Genomic DNA, 17,599 nt, shown 5'->3' on the forward strand with positions numbered 1-17,599 from the left:
TAAGACAGCAATTCCCCAAGCTGATCTATAGTCAACAAAAGTCCAACCAAACTCTGTTTTTCTTTTTTTGGTAGAAATTGATAAACAGATTCTAAAATATATATATAAATATAAGTATCCTAACAGAAACAAAGCAATTTTCATTAGGGAAAACAAAGTTGGAGGACTCACCCTATCTGATTCAAGAGTATATATAAATATAAGTATCCTAACAGAAACAAAGCAATTTTCATTAAGGGAAACAAAGCTGGAGGACTCACCCTATCTGATTCAAGACTTACTATAAAGCATCCGGAGAAGGCGATGGCACCCCACTCCAGTGCTCTTGCCTGGAGAATCCCAGGGACGGAGGAGCTTGGTTGGCTGCTATCTATGGGGTCACACAGAGTCAGACACGACTGAAGCAACTTAGCAGCAGCAGCAGCATAAAGCATCAGTAATGAATACAGTTTGATATTGTAAAAAGATAAGCATAAAAATCGAGAAACAGGACAGAGAATTCAAAAAAAGACCCACAAATATAATGGCCACTGATTTTCACAAAAGGTGCCAAGGCAATCCAATGAAAAAAAAGTTAAGACTTTTGAACAAACGGGACTACACAATCAGATATCCACATGGAAAAAGTGCACTTGTACCCCCGCCTCACACCATCTACAGGATCATCTTTCACTGGATCACAGGCCTAGACATAAAAAATGAAACCATAACATTTCTAGAAGAAAATACAGGAGGATAATTTTGCAAGATGAGCCTGGAATACCAGATCGAAAGGTCTCCCACTAACCAAACCTGAGACATTCTGAACATGAAATAAAGAAGAACAGGAATGGATTATATTCCATAAATAAAATTTGATTCCATGATTATATACTAATAATTAAAATTTAAGTAAATGAGTAGATAAACAGATGGGGGAGAAGGAGGGCTTCCTACAAGGTGCAGACAAACACGGGCACTTTGGCAGGGGGGAGACGATGGTCACCGGACAGCACTGCCAAGGCTGCTTTGTCCAAGGTCATCCAGACACAGTGTGGAGGCGGCGGCCTCATCGAGCAGGACCAGCGTGTCGCAGAGCACCTCCTCTGTCATCCGTTAGGTGCAGAGGAGAAAACAGGCCTGACACCCGGGAAGGCCGGACACTGCTTTAACCAGACAGCCAACACCACTGCCCCCAGGAAAGGAAGGGCAGGGGACACTCTGTGTTTCTAGGAGGGATGCTGCAGGACACACACACTGCTTCAGCGGCATTCCCACCATGGGCATCTCACCTGGACAGTCGTGACAACATACAGCTAAACCCAAACTACAGAAAACACCTCCAGAGCATCAGTGTCCTGAAAGATAGTTGAAGAACTGTCCCAGATTCAAGGAGATCAAGAAGACATATCAGCTAAATAAATGCATATACGATGCTGCTGCGTCCTGTCTTAAAGGCCAGAATGCTTTACAGGACATTAATGGAGAAATGACAAAACTGAAATTGAGGCTGTACATTAAAGTGAAAACAGAGAAGTTACTATTGTACTGTGATTCTAAGAAAATACTCTTTTTCTTAGGAAAGGTACACTGATAAACAAAGAGGTAAAGAAACAGATGTGTGTAGCTTATCCTCAAATGGTTCCAAAAATAAGTACATATATGTAGAGAGAAAGAAAAAAAGGCTAATATAGCCATCTATTTAAAATGTTTAAAAAAACCATGAGTCTGAGAAAAAGGCACACAGGAGAGTGCCACTTTTCTTGTTATTTTTTTTTACAGAAAAGAATTGTCTCAAAATAAAAAGTAAAAGAGTTTGAAAAACAAAGAGTATTAAAAGAGAATCTTTGAAACGCCGAAGTACCAGAGGAAACAGGGTCCAATGGCAGGAAGAGGAACTGTGGGGTCACAGTCCTTCGGCCCCGCTGACTGTGTTTCTGCACAAAACAGCTCACAGCCTCTCTGGCCCTGCTCCTCCCACGGATACGTGTGGCAAGTATCTGCCTGTGGACCACCCAGGGCTGTTACAAGGGAGGCAGAGAGCCTCAGACCTGGTGAAGTGAGGCATATGGTGCATAACAGGGCTGAGAGGTTGGGGTGTCGCTCCCCGTCATGCAGCCCTGAGACAGGAGCAGAGGGGCCGCCCCGCCTTCTCTCACCTCCGAGCACATCCACAGCTCACCACCCAGCACAGGACGGACAGGGGACATGATCGCACACAGGCAGGGAGACTGCTGATGGACAACCTCAGTGGAAACGGGCGCACGCAAGGCTCAGACTCCACACTGCTCAACCACAGTTTGGGAGAAAAACAATTCTGGAAACTTCAGAAAAGAGATCACATCAACTTGGGGGATCACATCTCACCGATTCGTGATGATGTCATCCCAGACGTTCATCGGGTCCATTTTAGCATCAGGGTATCGATTTGTCCAGGTTTTCACAAGTCTCTTCAGGGGAACGTGAGATGATAAATTACCTAAAATGACATTATGGTATGAGTGTGGCCAACAGCCCAATGATCAGACCACCTTACAAAGTGAGCTGCCATCAGTAAACAGAAACTTAGTTCAGATTCCTGGTCCAAACTACAACACTTGGCCCTACTGTTCACAACAGGAGCACAAAGTTACCATGTTTAATATATTCTGGCATGAAAACTTAATGTCTTCAGGCCATCAAGGAAAGAGGAGGACATAAACATGCACAGTTTTTACACTCACCACAGGTCCACAATCACAATGCTCCACTCACTCACAATCCGAAAATCTAAAAAGCACTGAAAACTGACAAGCTATTCATGGGGTTGCAACCAATTTTCTTGTTTACAAAATCTAATATGAATCGTCGTGGGACAACCGAACCTGCTCGTGCCACTCGTGGGAGTGCCCAGAGGAGGGGGAGACTCGTCCGTTGCTGGAGGATTGGCCACCAACCCAGATCTGGTGTGCACGTGAGGTCACCATGACAGAAGTCCCCAAACAACCTGGCTCAAGGGCTTCTAAATTCCACAACACTAATATTTAAAGAGAATGCACTAGTCATAGCAAATAACCTTTTTCAACAATATAAGAGATGACTTTACACGTGGACATCACCAAATGGTCAATACTGAAATCAAAGTGATTACATTCTTTGTAGCCAAAGATGGAGAAGCTGTATACTGTCAGCAAAAACAAGACCAGCAGCTGACTGTGGCTCAGATCATCAACTTCTCATAGCAAAATTCAGGCTTAAACTAAAACAAAACAAAACAAAACAAAACACTGGAAAAACAATAGGACAACCAGGTATGACTTAAATCCCATATGAATTCACGACAGAGGTAATGAACAGATTCAAGGGACTAGATCGAGTTAACAGTATGCCTAAAGAACTAAGCACAGTACAGGAGGTGACAAACAAAACCACTGTAAAGAAAAAGAAAAGCAAGAAGGCAAAGTGGTTATCTGAGGAGGCTTTACAAATAGCAGAAGAACGAAGAGAAGCGAAAAGCAAGGGAGAGACGGAAAAGTACATCCAATTAAATGCAGAGTTCCAAAATACAGCTGCAACAGTCAAGAAGGCCGTCTTCAATGAACAGTGCTTAATAATCGAAGAAACAACAAAAGGGGGAAGACTAGTGGTCTCTTCAAGAACACTGGAAACATCAAGGGAATACTCCGCCCAAAAATGGGCACAATAAAGGATAAAATGGTAGAGACCTAGTAGATGCTGAAGAGATCAAGAAGAGATGGAATGAATACATGGAAGAACTGTATAAAAAAGATCTTAATGAACCAGATTACTGTGATGGTGTGGTTAGTCATCCAGAGCCAGACATTCTGGACTGCGAAGTCAAGCTGGCCTTAAGAAGCACTGCTCTTAATAAAGCTGCTGTTAATGAAATTCCAGCAGAACCATTCAAATCCCTAAAGGATGATGCCATCAAGGTTTGAAAATTCAACATTCAAAAAATAAAGATCATGGCATCTGGTCCCATCATTTCATTGCAAATAGATGGGGAAACAGTGGAAATAGTGACAGACCTTATTTTCTCAGGCTCCAAAATCACTGCAGATGGTGACTGCAGCCATGAAATTAAAAGATGCTTGCTCCTTGGAAGAAAAGCTATGACAAACCTAGACAGCATATTAAAAAGCAGAGACATTACTAACAAAGGTCCTTCTAGTCAAAGCTATAGTTTTTCCAGTAGTTATATATGGATGTGAGAGTTGGGCCATAAAGAAGACTGAGTGCTGAAGAATTGATGCTTTTGAACTGTGGTGTTGGAGAAGACTCTTGAGAGGCCCTTGGACTGCAAGGAGATCCAACCAGTCCATCCTAAAGGAAATCAGTCCTGAATATTCATTGAAAGGACTGATGCTGAGGCTTCAATACTTTGGCCACCTGATAGGAAGAGCTACCTTATAAGAAGAGACCCTGATGCTAGGAAAGATTGAAGGCAGGAGGAGAAGGGGACGACAGAGGATGAGATGGTTGGATGGCATCACCGACTCAATGGTCATGAGTTTGCGCAAGCTCCAGGAGGTGGTGAAGGACACGTACTCTTGGTGTGCTGCAGGCCGTGGGGTCACAAAGAGTCAGACACAACTGGGCGACTGAACAATAATAGCAACGTTTTAAGCTTTTGTTTTCTTTCTATGGTGAGAAAGCATGCTTACCTTGTTCAGGCAAGTTACTCAATCTCTGATGCCCTATAAATGAGGAAAAAGAATCTACGTCTCATTTGTTGTTGTTCAGTCCCTCAGTATCTCTCGGAGTCTACCCAGGTTCATGTTCATCGCTTCAGTGATGCCGTCCAGCCATTTCATCCTCTGACACCCTCTTCTCCTGCTACCCTCAATCTTTCCCAGCATCAGGGACTTGTCCAATGAATCGTCTGTGCACATCCGATGACCAAAATACTGGGGCTTCAGTTCGAGCATCAGTTCTTCCAGTTTGGAGTTGATCTCCCTTAAAATTGACTGGTTTGATCTCCTTGCTATCCAAGGGACTCTCAGAAGTCTTCTCTAGCACCACAGTTCAAAGGCATGAATTCTCTGACATTCTGCCTTCTTTAACAGTCCAGCTCTCACAACCGTACATGACCACTGGGAAAACCATAGTGGACTTTTGTCTCTGCTTTTCAACACACCATCTACGTTTGTCATTGCTTTCCTGCCAAGAAGCAAGCATCTTCTGATTTCATGGCTGCAGTCACCGTCCACAGTGATTTTGGAGACCAAGAAGAGGAAATCTGTCACTACTTCCACCTCTTCCCCTTCTATGTGCCATGCAGTAATGGGGCCAGATGCCATGATTTTAGTTTTCTTGACAGCTTTAAGCCAGCTCTTTCACCTTCCTCCTTCACCCTCATCAAGAGGTTCTTTAGTTCCTGCTTCGCTTTCTGCCGTTAGAGTGGTATCATCTGCATATCTGAGGTGGTTGTTGTTTCTCCCACCTATCTTGATTCCAGCTGGTAACTCATCCAGGCTGGCATTTTGCATGACGTGCTCAGTGTATAGGTTAAACAAGCAGGGTGACAGCAGACAGCCCTGTCACACTGCTTTCTCGGTCTTGAATGAATCAGTTGTCCCATGCAAGGTTCTGTTTCTTCTTGACACGCATACAGGTTTCTCAGGAGACAGGTAACATGGTCTGGTGTTCCCATCTAAGAGCTTTCGACAGTTTGTATGATCCACACAGTCAGAGACTTTAGCATTGTCAATGAGACAGAGATAGATATTTTTCTCTATAATCCAGTGAATGTTGGCAATCTGATCTCTAGTTCTTCTTCCTTCTCTAAACCCAGCTTAGATACCTGGAAGTTCTTGGTTTGAATAATGCTGAAGCCTAGCATGCAAGATTATAAGCATGATCTTACTAGCATGGAAGATGAGTACAATTGTCTGATGGTTAGAGCATTCTTTAGTACTACCCCATCTGGGTCTTCCAGATTTGCTGACATAATAAATACAAAACCTGATCAGTTTAGTTCAGTTTAGTTATTCAGTCATGTCCCACTCTTTGCAACCCTATGGACTGCAGCACACAAGGCTTCCCTGTCCATCACCGACTCCCAGAGTTTGCTCAGACTCATGCGCATCAAGTCAGTAATGCCATCCAACCATCTCATCCTCTGTCGTCCCCTTCTTCTCCTGCCTTCAGTCTTTCCCAGCATCAGGGTCTTTTCTAATGAGTAAGTTCTTCGTATCACCTGGCCAAAGTATTCCAGCTTCAGCATCGGTCATCAGATGCCATGATATATATTAGTTTTTGAGCCTACATCTCATAGGCTGTTATAAAACTGGGTAAAATACAGAGAAAAGAAACTAACACAGCTCCTAGAATGATACGCCACTAATAATACATACTTGAAAAACCATTCTCCAAATTTAAAACAGAGAACAGTCAGGTAGATGGTTCTGAATACCAACTTTTATCGGTACTGTAAGAAGTCTTTCATAGTTATTTTTAGAAATAGAAATGAAATTAACAAGACATTACTTCTGACTCTGGGGGACCTTCCATCAGCACCAGGATTAAGCCCACTCAGCAGCAGCAGAAAGGCCTTCGGTCTGGGCACAGCCACCCGGGCCTCACCTCACCACCTGGTACCTGGGACAGTCACACCAGTACCCCAGGCTCAGGCTGGCCTTCTGAGAACCCCTCTCTTCCGACCATACCCAACTCAAGCCCTACCTGCAGATTCTATCACCCCAATTTTTCATGGGGCTCCTGGACTGCTCTGCTCTGTGGGGACCATAGCGTCTGCTCCCTGGAAGCTTCTTAAATGCCCGGAAGAGCACTGGACTATTTTAAACACTTATTTCAACAATCTCAAAACACACATTCATGGAGTAAACTCAAGACAGTTTCTAACCCATACATTAAGAAACATGTACTATCACCAAACAAACAAACTCAGATGCCAAAACTCTTCCTAATTATGAAAGGACAAAAGATACATATAAATAAAAAATTACCTTGTTTGCTAATAAAGCTGATGAACTCCTGAATTTCTATGAACGTCTGTACAGACTGCAATTTGGTGAGTCTACTTCTGTGTAAGAGGACATCAATACTGGAATAGTTCTGGAAAAGTTATTTAGCATTGGTTACAGGTCACTGTACTGCTTCAGATTTTAACACAGTCTAAACATGAAACAGCAACCACCCTATAAACAGATCAGTTACACGGGATGTCTGAGTGGTCACAGGAGCAATTAAATGGTCTAATTTATTTTTAAATTTTGGTTTTCAATTACATTTTGGTTCAACAAAATCAATAAGAGCAATACAATCAGGGGCTGCTGCCTCCATTCCCCACCAATTCTTAAAAGTCACAATATCCTATAATACAGAACTGCCAACTATAGAAGCCAACCTGTCTCCTTCCATAAACTTCCTCGAGTGGACTGCTACTCAACCTCAAACATGTTTAAAAACTAGAATAAAGACAGTGAATGTCTATGTTCGGCAACAACAAACATTCAGGGACTCTACACAAGATGCATCTTTAACAACGTAACGGCCAACCTCAGAGGCAGGACAGACCCTGGCTGGCGGGGCCGCACGACCCTCCTGCACGACCACCTCCCACCCAGATGCCTGGGGGTGGGGCCTGCTCCCAGGTACTCATCCAGGGAGAGAAAGAAAACCCCAAGGGAAAACAAAAGGAACTTTCTAAATCAGAAACAGCCACTAAAAGGCCCCAGGCCGTTGGCTGGTGTGCAGGGAATCAGAGGGAAGTGGCCAGCGAGCTGCCCACGTCGACCCAAGCTCAGAGGAATAGCGCACTGCTGGCGGGCGCGCCCAGGTTACCTGCATGAACATCTGGATGCAGTTCTGGATGTAATACTTGGCCCTGTCAATGTCGTCCTGCAGGAGGTAGAGGAGACTCAGCTCCTGGCTGTAGCGGAGCTCGAGCAGGGCCTTCCGCAGCTCGGAGGTCAGTGCCTCGTCCACAAAGGTCAGCAGTGCCTGGTCGCCCTCCCCGCGCAGCAGCAGCTTCAGCTTGCTGCGCACCATGTATGGCAGGCAGGTCTCCTGCAGAGCAAGAATGGATGTGACATGCCGAGATGGCGTCGCCACGCATCTGTGGTGTCACTTCACAGGTTCAAATGATGGCGCTTAATGTTTCAAACCTAAGGCCACGATCTTTAAAGCAAGTTCATCTACAATTGCTTATTTTATAACCACAAAACATACAGGAACACATTCTATGGAAAACAGGAACTACTTGTAGCTGAAAGAGAACCGGACGTGCAGTACCAAGTGAGGACCTGAAGGCCGGGTGAGGGCAGCGGTGCAGATGGGTGCCAGGCCAGCCCAGTGAGGCCTCTGTGCGGTGCAGACACAACAGGAAGCACTCTCCCTATGGTCACACCAGGGAGGCTAACATTCCTCTGTAAAGGCATCTGCTTGTTTTGAAAGCATTAGCTAAGAGCACAGTGAGTGAGTTAAAATCGCTCAGTCATGTCCGACTCTTTACGACCCCATGGACTATACAGTCCATGGAATTCTCCAGGCTAGAATACTGGAGTAGGTAGCCTTTCCCTTCTCCAGGGAATCTTCCCAGCCCAGGGATCCAACCCAGGTCTCCTGCATTGCAGGCAGATTCTTTACCAACTGAGCTATGAGGGAAGCACAGTGGTTTAACAATATTATGGAGTTTGGGGGAGTCAAGTTATATAAACACTCTAATGCTTTACAACCACTTTCCTGTTTCTGAAAAGTTTTAAACACCTTCATTAATGAGAGAGCACTTGACCATCGAGGACATCTACTTGGATGACCTCACAGATGGCCCCGCACCTGATAGAAGGGCTCGCTCCACATCTTGCTCAGGTCCAGGGTGCCCTCGCCATCAGCGCTAGCCGTGGAGCAGTACTCCAGCGACTTCCACTCGGCCAGCTGGTTGTAGCAGTCAAGGGATGCGAGTTCCCAGAAGTCCTTCTCAGCTTCTGTGGGCTCGCCATCTGCCCACTCTTGTGTGTTGAGGGCCTGTGAAGATTATTTTACCAAACTGGATACAGGTAACATTCACACTAAGAATAATCACTGTCAGATTTATGACAAGTAGAGAAAAAAGGGAAAAGAGAGTTAACTTGAGGGAACCTAACAGTCAAATGAATATTAAAAATCCCAGCTAGGACAGAACCACTTCTTTGGGGAACTTAACTATAAAGTCAATTAATAAGCTGAAAACTGAAAACGGCCCCTAATTTGATGTAAATACTGTAGATTCTTCACTACTTGGAAAGTTCTTAGAATGAAAATTAGAAAACAGGACATTTATAGAAGACTGCAGAGGGTTTCACCATGTAGACGTCTCGCACAGGCCAAAGGCCCTCAACTGCAGTGTGTACCTGCCACACACCCACACTCAGCCACGGGCAACTCCAACACAGACGTGCAAAACTGGACTTCCCCAAACCAGCCCTCACCCACCTTTTTATAAGTTTTACTTCCAGAGTGGAAACAATCGACTCAAACAGAAACTATATTACAATACCAGATACTGAAATGACATCTTACAATTTCATACTAACTTGGTAAAAAACACTTTCTCTTTGATTCAGTATTTTCTTAAAAAGAGTAAGAATCAGAACAGTAACTAGTTCACGTTCAGTTATTATGAAACCATTTTCTGGTAGTAATCTTTGCGCAAAAGTTAAGGAATACAGCGGAATATCTGAAGGTCTAAATTCTAAAGCTGACAGTGTTTCCATCCAGAGAACAGAAGTGGTAAAGCAACTGACACACTCGCTGGAGATCAGCTCTACCTCGTTATATAGCCTGGCAGCTTCAGAATAGTCACTTCTTGCTTCTGCTAACAGTGCGTCCTGAGTGATCTGCTTTGTTCCAATCTCACTGCTGAAAATACCACGGAGGATGTCATACTCCCCGATCGACCTGTACAGTCTATGAAACAGATCAAAAAAAAAAAAGAGGACAAATCAGTGAATGCCCTAATATTTTTCAAGTCTTTCTTGAAATGATATTAAATCAAGATGCCACAATTATAATAACTAAAAAAGATGTCATATTGTTTTGTTAAAACATAAAACCTTAAGAATTTTGAAGTTACCATTAAGTTTTATTACTTGAGCCATAGAGAAGGCAGAAATTATTCTAAAGTGCATGCATGTGTGCTCAGTCACCTCAGCTGGTCTGACTTCTTGTGACCCCGTGGACTGTAGCCTGCCAGGCTTCTCTGTCCATGGGATTCTCCAGGCACGAATACTGGAGTGGGCTGCCACGCCCTCCCCTCCAGGGGACCTTCCCGGCCCAGGAATCTATGTCTTCTCTCATGTCTTCTGCATTGGTAGGCGGCTTCTTTGCCACTAACCACTAGTGGCACTTTGCCAAGAGCATCCCCTTGGGAAGCCCATTCTAAAGTGCACTCAATGTAAAAGCTGAAAATATCCTAGGTTTACAATGCACAAGTTGACTCATTAAATGAGACTGTTCTATGTCACACCATCACTGAAACACTTATCTGTGGGGACCTTTCTGGAATCTGGAATGTGGTCCAAAACCCAGAAGTAGGTAAACTAGTTCTGGTCCTACAGATGCCATGTACTCCACATTCAACGGCTGTCTCGATGTTACTGAGAGTTTCAACTTTGATGTCAACACAAATTTGTGGGCCCATCAGCCAAGCCTCCCGCTTGAAGACAGGCTCAGGTGTCTAAAAGTCCATTCCCTCCTCCCTGGAGACTTCTTCCTGTCTTCAGTGTCTCCACACAAGGTGTCACGACCATCCATGCCCACAGAGGACACGACGGGGTGGGAACAGCCTGTGGGCAGAGCAGCAGCCCCAGCACGTCGTCCCCCAGGGGATGGGTCACACCTGGACTGTGAGGCTCCTCAGCAGCGACACAGCTCCTACTGCTCACTTCTCGCTAGTACAGGGACAGAAGTGACTACATAACAATGACACTCTTTTATGCTTTTCCCAGAACCTGGAATATCTTAAAACCAGTGCTTCAGAAAAAATGCAAACCCAGTCTCACCCTAATCCAGCGCCCTCAGAATCCAGTGCCTGAGAATTAGGCACTGGGTTTCTCATGATAAACCTCAGGTAAGAGAAGACTCAAACAGGATTGTGTGTTGCCCAAATAAAGTAACTGTGTCAGATGCATCGCTTTGGCCACAGCAGGGTCGGGGCCCAGAGCTTACTTGGCAAGTTCCATCCACCTGCCGACGTCAGGGGGCAGGCTGGGCCTCCCCCGCGCACGCTTGGCGGGCGGCTCCTGGGGTGCCAGTCGCAACAGCGCCTCCTCCAGCAGGCAGATGGCCCCGGGCTGCTGCAGGCCCGCCAGGCCGGCCCCACTGACCAGAGCCGGGTCGAGGCTCAGCAGGTCAGAGTGTTGGCAGCTGATCTCCTGGCAAGACACAGATACGCAGTCCTTCAGTGAGAGGGTCTCCAACCAGGAGCACCTCGTTTTACCAAAAACACTAAGTTCTGGCGTTAGCAGTCACGGGAGAGAGACATGGAACACTTCACACACAGTCTCAGACCAAGTCTGCACCTGGATCCCTCCCATGCAGCTCCCCCAGTTCCGGGCCCGAAGGCAAGCTGCAGGGCGATATGTTACCTATGGAAACCTCCTTACACAGCAGTGGACAAAACTGCAAAACTAGAAATTCAGATATAAAAAAATCACTGTAGGATACAACGTGAAGAGAAACTTACTCTGAAACACTGGCTGATGCAATATAATTTCTCAAGCCTTGTCTTTGGTATTGCCAGGAGAAAATCAATGAAAGAATTCTACATGTAAATTATAAACCAATAAAAAGTAGAGTACATAAAAAGAAACTGTATTAACAGTTTCATGCTGCATGGAAAAGAACAAAGTAGGCATAATAAATACTTCAACTCAAGGAATTATTACCCAGTTTGCAAACCACAGCTACTGATAAACAGCATTAAAGAACATAATTTTTAAACTACTCCAAGGACGTAACTAATTACAAAAATACTGACATGAATCCAGATGATTTTCTATTAGGGGCTTTGTAATTATCCATGTTTCAAGTATAAAGAAAGTATTTCTTAATCCCCTAATAAGTATGCTTAGTGGTTACAGAAGTACATCCACACTAGTCCTCTGTTCGAACTGCATTGCTATGGAAACCTTCTCTGACACCTGTGTCCCCCGTGTCTGCAATGGTGCACAGCACCCCCCACCCCCCAGCAAGGCGTGGCCCGCTGATCTGCCCATCAGGCCCTGCACCCCACCCACTTCTGCATCATGTGCCATGCCCTCGTGACCTTCCACCTCTGCCTGCCCCCCGCCTGCCCCCACCGAATGTAGTTCTGTGTCCCCGTTGCCTGGTCCCCACCCAGTGCACAGGTAGGCACGTACTCCGTCAATGTCCCCAAAGGTGACAGCAGGGCTGGGTGCCACGTGACATGCAGGTATGACCAGAACCCTGCAGGGACGAGCTGACACAGTCAGAGCAACTTTGTATTAAGTTGGATCTCAGATTATTCTGTCATATATAAATTAAAAAAAAAATACAAATTAGTTGGGGCTTCCCTGGTGGCTTAGTGGTAAAGAATCTGCCTATCAAGGCAGGAGACACAGGTTCAATCCCTGCTCTGGAAAATTCCACATCGCATGGAGAAACTAAGCCCAGGTGCCAAACTACCAAGTCTGTGCTCTAGAGCCTGGGACCCAGGACTACTGAAGCCCGTGTCCTAGAGCCTGAGCTACACAACAAGAGAAGCCATGGCAACGAGAAGCCCGTGCACCACAACAAAGAGTAGGCCCCGCACCCCCCGCCAACACAACTAGAGAAGAGCCCACACAGCAAGGAAGACCCAGCACAGCCAAAAAGAATAAATAAGCTGCCCTGAGCCACCTGGGAGGAGGTGGCCCCACCAGAGTCCAGCTGCTGTGTTAAACCCATACTGCAACTGGGAAACCAGCAGAGCCACTGGGACACGGGCGTGCCGACAGCCTCACCTGGATGCAGGACACGAAGGGCGGGAAGAAGGAGAAGCTGGTGTCCAGAAAGCGCGTGAAGTCCTGCAGGAGCTTCTGGGCGGCGCCCCGCCCCTCAGCCACTGTCCTGCGCTCGCCCGACTCCCTCAGGATCCCCGAGCACAGGCTGCCGAAGAGCTGCCTCGCGACGAGCGGGTCTCTCTGTAAGACATTCCCGAGTGGGACAGGTGCACTGACTTGCCCATGCGTCAGAGCCCGGCCTGAAACATCAAGCGCTGCCGCCGGTTGCCACGCTGGGCAACATCACTGGAGGACTGTGCCCACCAATAAAGCTGGGAAGGGACGTGGGGCTGTATGCTATTTTGCAAATTCCTATCACTTTATAAATAGTTAGATTAGTAAAAAGCTTATAAAGCAGTAATGGGCTACACAGACGTAACCTATTATTATGATCAATATTGGGCTTTCCCAATGGTTCAGCTGGTAAAGAAAGTGCCTGCGATGCAGGAGACCTGGGTTCAAGTCCTGGGTTGAGAAGATTCCCTGGAAAAGGGAAAGGCTACCCACTCCAGTATTCTGGCTTGGAGAATTCCATGGACTGTATAGTCCATGGGGTCACAAGGAGTCAGACACAACTGAGCGACTTTCACTTATCACTTATGATCAATATTAGTACTGCAAACTTAAGTACAGTAAAAATATGAGGCATCAAGTTTCAGTACCTAATTATGTACTATATGACACAGTATAAAGATTTTTAAAATTACTTCATTAAAGTCAAAGGAATCTTAACCAGACTTTTGAGGGATAAATATCCCGTTTATCTCAGAGCACTCAGCTACAGAACCTCACTCAGTCCTGAAGCTCGTGGTCACCCTAACGACGCAGAGGAGTATTTCAGTCCTCGGTGCATGGGAATTTTGGAGGAGGATGCTGATACCACTGACCTTCCCTATCACCCCCACAAGAGGGTTTTGTATAATCAATGATTTAAGTGGTGAAGCTACTTACATACTATTTCATTCCCACCAACATCACTGGTGAGAAAAAGAGTGCGGTGTGACTAACACACAGAGACACTGGGCCCAGAGCAAAGTGCTGGATGGGACCCCATGGCGGGGTCCCCGGGAGCCAGGACTTGGGATGAGGCTCAGGACTGAGGCCCGTGTGGGGGACAGGTCACCCCTGCTCCCACACGAGGCAACGGCCCCAGAGCATGTGCCGGCCCCGCACTGACCTGGGCCACAGCCTGCAGCGGGGTGATCAGGCTGCTGTGCGGAATCTGGATGTCAGGAAGGTCTCCACGGCGGTAACTTCTGTACAAGACGACCTGAGCCTCGTGCTTCATTTTCAACTCACTCTTGATCTCCTACGATCATCAGCAATACAGGAAGGTTACAACTTTCATCTAAAGAGTAGTGCTTGGGTGATGAAACCATCCTCACCCACCACTGACAAAAGTGAATCAAGGTCAATTCTATCCAAGACGCTCTAGTCACTACACTTGATCAAGGTGGCAGACAGTGAGCCCAAAACCAGTGTCAGATGTGCAATGGGAAGATTACTTAAAGATCTGTTACAAAGAAATCTGAGTTTCTCTGAAATTAGAGAACTTGATTTAAAACTTTTTCAACCCACAAATGAGAAGATTGTATTTCTTTGTCACTCTCAAGACAAACCTTGTCTACAGAGCCCACTGGCCCCAGCTGGCCCTGCTCTCTGCAGCTGTTCCCCCTTCAGGCCCCATTCCCCGGCAGGTACTGGTTCCAATGGCAAGGGACCGTTCCCTCTGTGGGGCCAGGTTCCCCCTGCGGGCCCTGTTCCCCTCACAGGGCACTCCCTCACATGCGTACATCCTGGCTAACCCCTGAGGCTGCCCAGCTTCTCCATCTGCTGCATGCTGCTCTGCAGCTGCAAGAGCAGAGGGGACCCCCAAATGCCTCTGCTGAGAGTGGTGACGACACCCAGCAAGGCCACCCCAGGTCCCAGGCCACACCCCATCCATTCCCTGAGACCCTCAGCGATCAGCCGAGTGCCTCTATCCCGCCCCCGCCCTGTCCCCTCAAGAAGCCCAGGCAGGACTCAGGCTTAATGAGGAGGCTGGAGCGAAGGACCCTAGGCTGGGTGGGGCCGGCCCTCGGCCTGCAGTGCTGTGGTTACAGAGATACAGGGAAGTCCAGTCTTTCCAAAGAAGACAGTGGAACCTTTTGACCATTTCATACTCAGACTTGGAAGTGAAGTGCCTGAGGATTTAAACTGAGTCACAATGGAAACAGGATTCTCACCCACAGTCTAGTCCTAGAACAGCCTGTCAACATCACTGATCTGTATCTCACACTGACTCTAGGGCTGAACAACTTCTGCTGTTAATTCCACATTGGGAGAAACGTTCAACCATCCATTCATGCCACACGTGTGTCTGCAGTAGGCAGCTCGGGACTGGCCACGCTCCTCACCCAGCTCCCCACCAGCCTCCAGGAGCACAGCCCCTCGGTTTGTTTGCCCTCAGCCACGGCGTCAGGGCTCTGGCCTCAAGGCTGCGGGGACTGCAGCTGGGAGACGTGACCCCAGGGCACTGGGGGCGGGGGGGTCTGGTCTCCACCTCGTGCAGAAAGCCCGTCTGTCCAGAGAGAACAGCACCTCCCACTCCCCAGCAGAGCCGTGGGGCTCAGGGGACACCTGGAGGTGGGATCGCATGGGCCATCTCTGCGATCTGGCCTAGGCCAGCCAGGAAGACATCTCCTGGGCACACATCCTGTGACAGAAATACCTATTTCCGACCAAATTCCAGAAATGGGTACAAACCTTTTCTCGCTTTTGCTCCACAACACCTTTCCTGGCATAAATCAAACTCAGCTTTTCTTGGTCCTTTAGAAATCGTCTGCGTAATCGCAGTATTTCTGCACGATTATCTGGAGCTGAAGAACAGACAGCAGGTTGGTTATGCGCGGCTGATGTCGTCCCCTCCTCCCCAGAATTGCTGACATGAAATGAGGCATCTGCTCGTCTCCATCTCCTACTCCCCGCAGCTCTATTTCCAAAACAACCTAAGCCTGTGAAGCGCAGTTTTGGAAGCTGGAGAACTGAGGCTGCATGGAGGAAGCAGGCAGGGCTCGGACATCTTGGAGAAAGAGAGGGCTTGGAAATGCGAGGCTGAGGCTGGAGGTGCGGGGCCACATGGCTGGAGCAGAGCCCCCGCAGCCGGGACCACTGGGGAACCCAGCGCTGCCCCAGCACCAGGCCTGGACGTGCAGGCGGGAGCGGGGAGACCTGGCCTTGGAGGGGGACCACCCAGTACAAAACGGGGGCCTCCCCGTCTGGTGAGGCCAGTCAGCACACCCAGTGTGCAGCCACCACTCCCAACGCCAGTTACTGCCTGCCTGGACACAGCAAAAGCCGAAAATCAGCTGACGTTTGAGCAAAGCTTCAAGTAAGAAAAATAGGAACCAAAGCAACAGGGGGGAGAAAATGTTGAAAGCAGACCATCTAGGAAAAAAATTTGTTAAATGACCCTTTATCACAAGAGCAAAAATAGGTCCTGTAACAGGGCATGGAAGGGACTTTCCAAGAGCACAGAAGCTCGTGGGAACTAGAGACTGGACATCGTCACGCACACGCACAGTCAGAAGGTATCGCTGTGCCCAGAGCCGAGCAGAGATGGTAAGAAGGGAAAATTGGAAGGGTAATCCCTCGGGTCTGACAGTCAAGGTGGAATTCCTACAAGAGAAAACTGACGTTTGGAAATTATCAGCAAAATCACCCACGGGAGAAAAGGGAAGCCGTTTCCTAATGAGAAAGAACACGTATATATGTACATACATGCAGGTGGATCACTGTGCCACACAGGAGAAATCAACACAACTCTACTGCAACCAAAAAGGAAACGGAGGCCATTGATGCCCGTGAACAGTGACCGCACGAGAAAGGAGAGAAGCCCGACGTGAGCCAAGCCGCAGCAAGACCTGTTCAGGACGTCGGTGACAGTGTGGAGAGAGGGGGTGGGCAAGGGAGAAAGTGACCAAGACCCCAAAGAAAGGGGGCCACAGTAACGCCAACTGGAGCTGTGGAAGCAACACTGACGAGCTGGATGTGAAGACGAGGCTGGCTGGGGAAGGGGGCCCGGGGATGGGGCTGGGGGCTTCTCTCGAGTCTGGGGGGCATCTGGCTGGGGCTCCTCCCGGAGCACACCCCCAACCCCGGTGAGCCGAATGTCTGCATCCCCATTCCTGCCCTCAGGCCTGCCCTGACCCTCCCAGCCCCCGAACCTAAACTCTCTCTGACTCAGCTTCCCCATCCTGCTAGTACCATGGCCTCTAGACCCCTGGGAGCCCTGAGTGAAGGGCCAAGCCAGTTCAGGCAACCGCTTTCTGGACTCCAAACCAGGCTCCCACGTGGTGCTGGGCTCCACGCAGGCCACCCGGACTCAGGAACAGTCATGAGTTTGTGGAGGCAGGCGTTTCAACACTTTTACCTTGTGCTCCGTCGTCCACCTCATCCTCAAGGAGTCCCAGCCTTTTCTTCCCAAATTCAGGCCCCACGGGCTTCAGGGGCGTCCCCCGGGGCCTCTCGGGCCTCTTGTGGGCAAACAGCAGGGACGCAGACGAGGCCTCGGCGGTGGGGGCCAGGTTGCCGCCCAGAGGGTCGGTGCTGCCCGCCGGCAGCCAGGGGGAGGGCAC

At 47.9% G+C, this 17,599-nt stretch overlaps 1 protein-coding gene across 1 annotated transcript in view; it reads right to left on the minus strand.

The window, feature by feature from the left end:
• Positions 1-17,599, minus strand: part of PRKDC (protein kinase, DNA-activated, catalytic polypeptide) — a 131,138-nt gene that overhangs the window by 27,178 nt on the left and 86,361 nt on the right. The window contains exons 61-70 of the mRNA XM_010838939.1: positions 17,395-17,580; positions 15,729-15,841; positions 14,161-14,292; positions 12,945-13,124; positions 11,149-11,354; positions 9,750-9,888; positions 8,779-8,967; positions 7,786-8,010; positions 6,948-7,056; positions 2,347-2,458 (exon numbers count right to left, since the gene is read on the minus strand). Of these exons, the coding sequence (XP_010837241.1) occupies positions 2,347-2,458; positions 6,948-7,056; positions 7,786-8,010; positions 8,779-8,967; positions 9,750-9,888; positions 11,149-11,354; positions 12,945-13,124; positions 14,161-14,292; positions 15,729-15,841; positions 17,395-17,580 (1,591 nt within the window). The remainder of the gene's footprint in view (positions 1-2,346; positions 2,459-6,947; positions 7,057-7,785; positions 8,011-8,778; positions 8,968-9,749; positions 9,889-11,148; positions 11,355-12,944; positions 13,125-14,160; positions 14,293-15,728; positions 15,842-17,394; positions 17,581-17,599) is intronic.

Source organism: Bison bison, unplaced genomic scaffold, assembly GCF_000754665.1.
Source record: "Bison bison bison isolate TAMUID 2011002044 unplaced genomic scaffold, Bison_UMD1.0 scf7180017864108, whole genome shotgun sequence".
Lineage (NCBI taxonomy): Eukaryota > Metazoa > Chordata > Mammalia > Artiodactyla > Bovidae > Bison > Bison bison.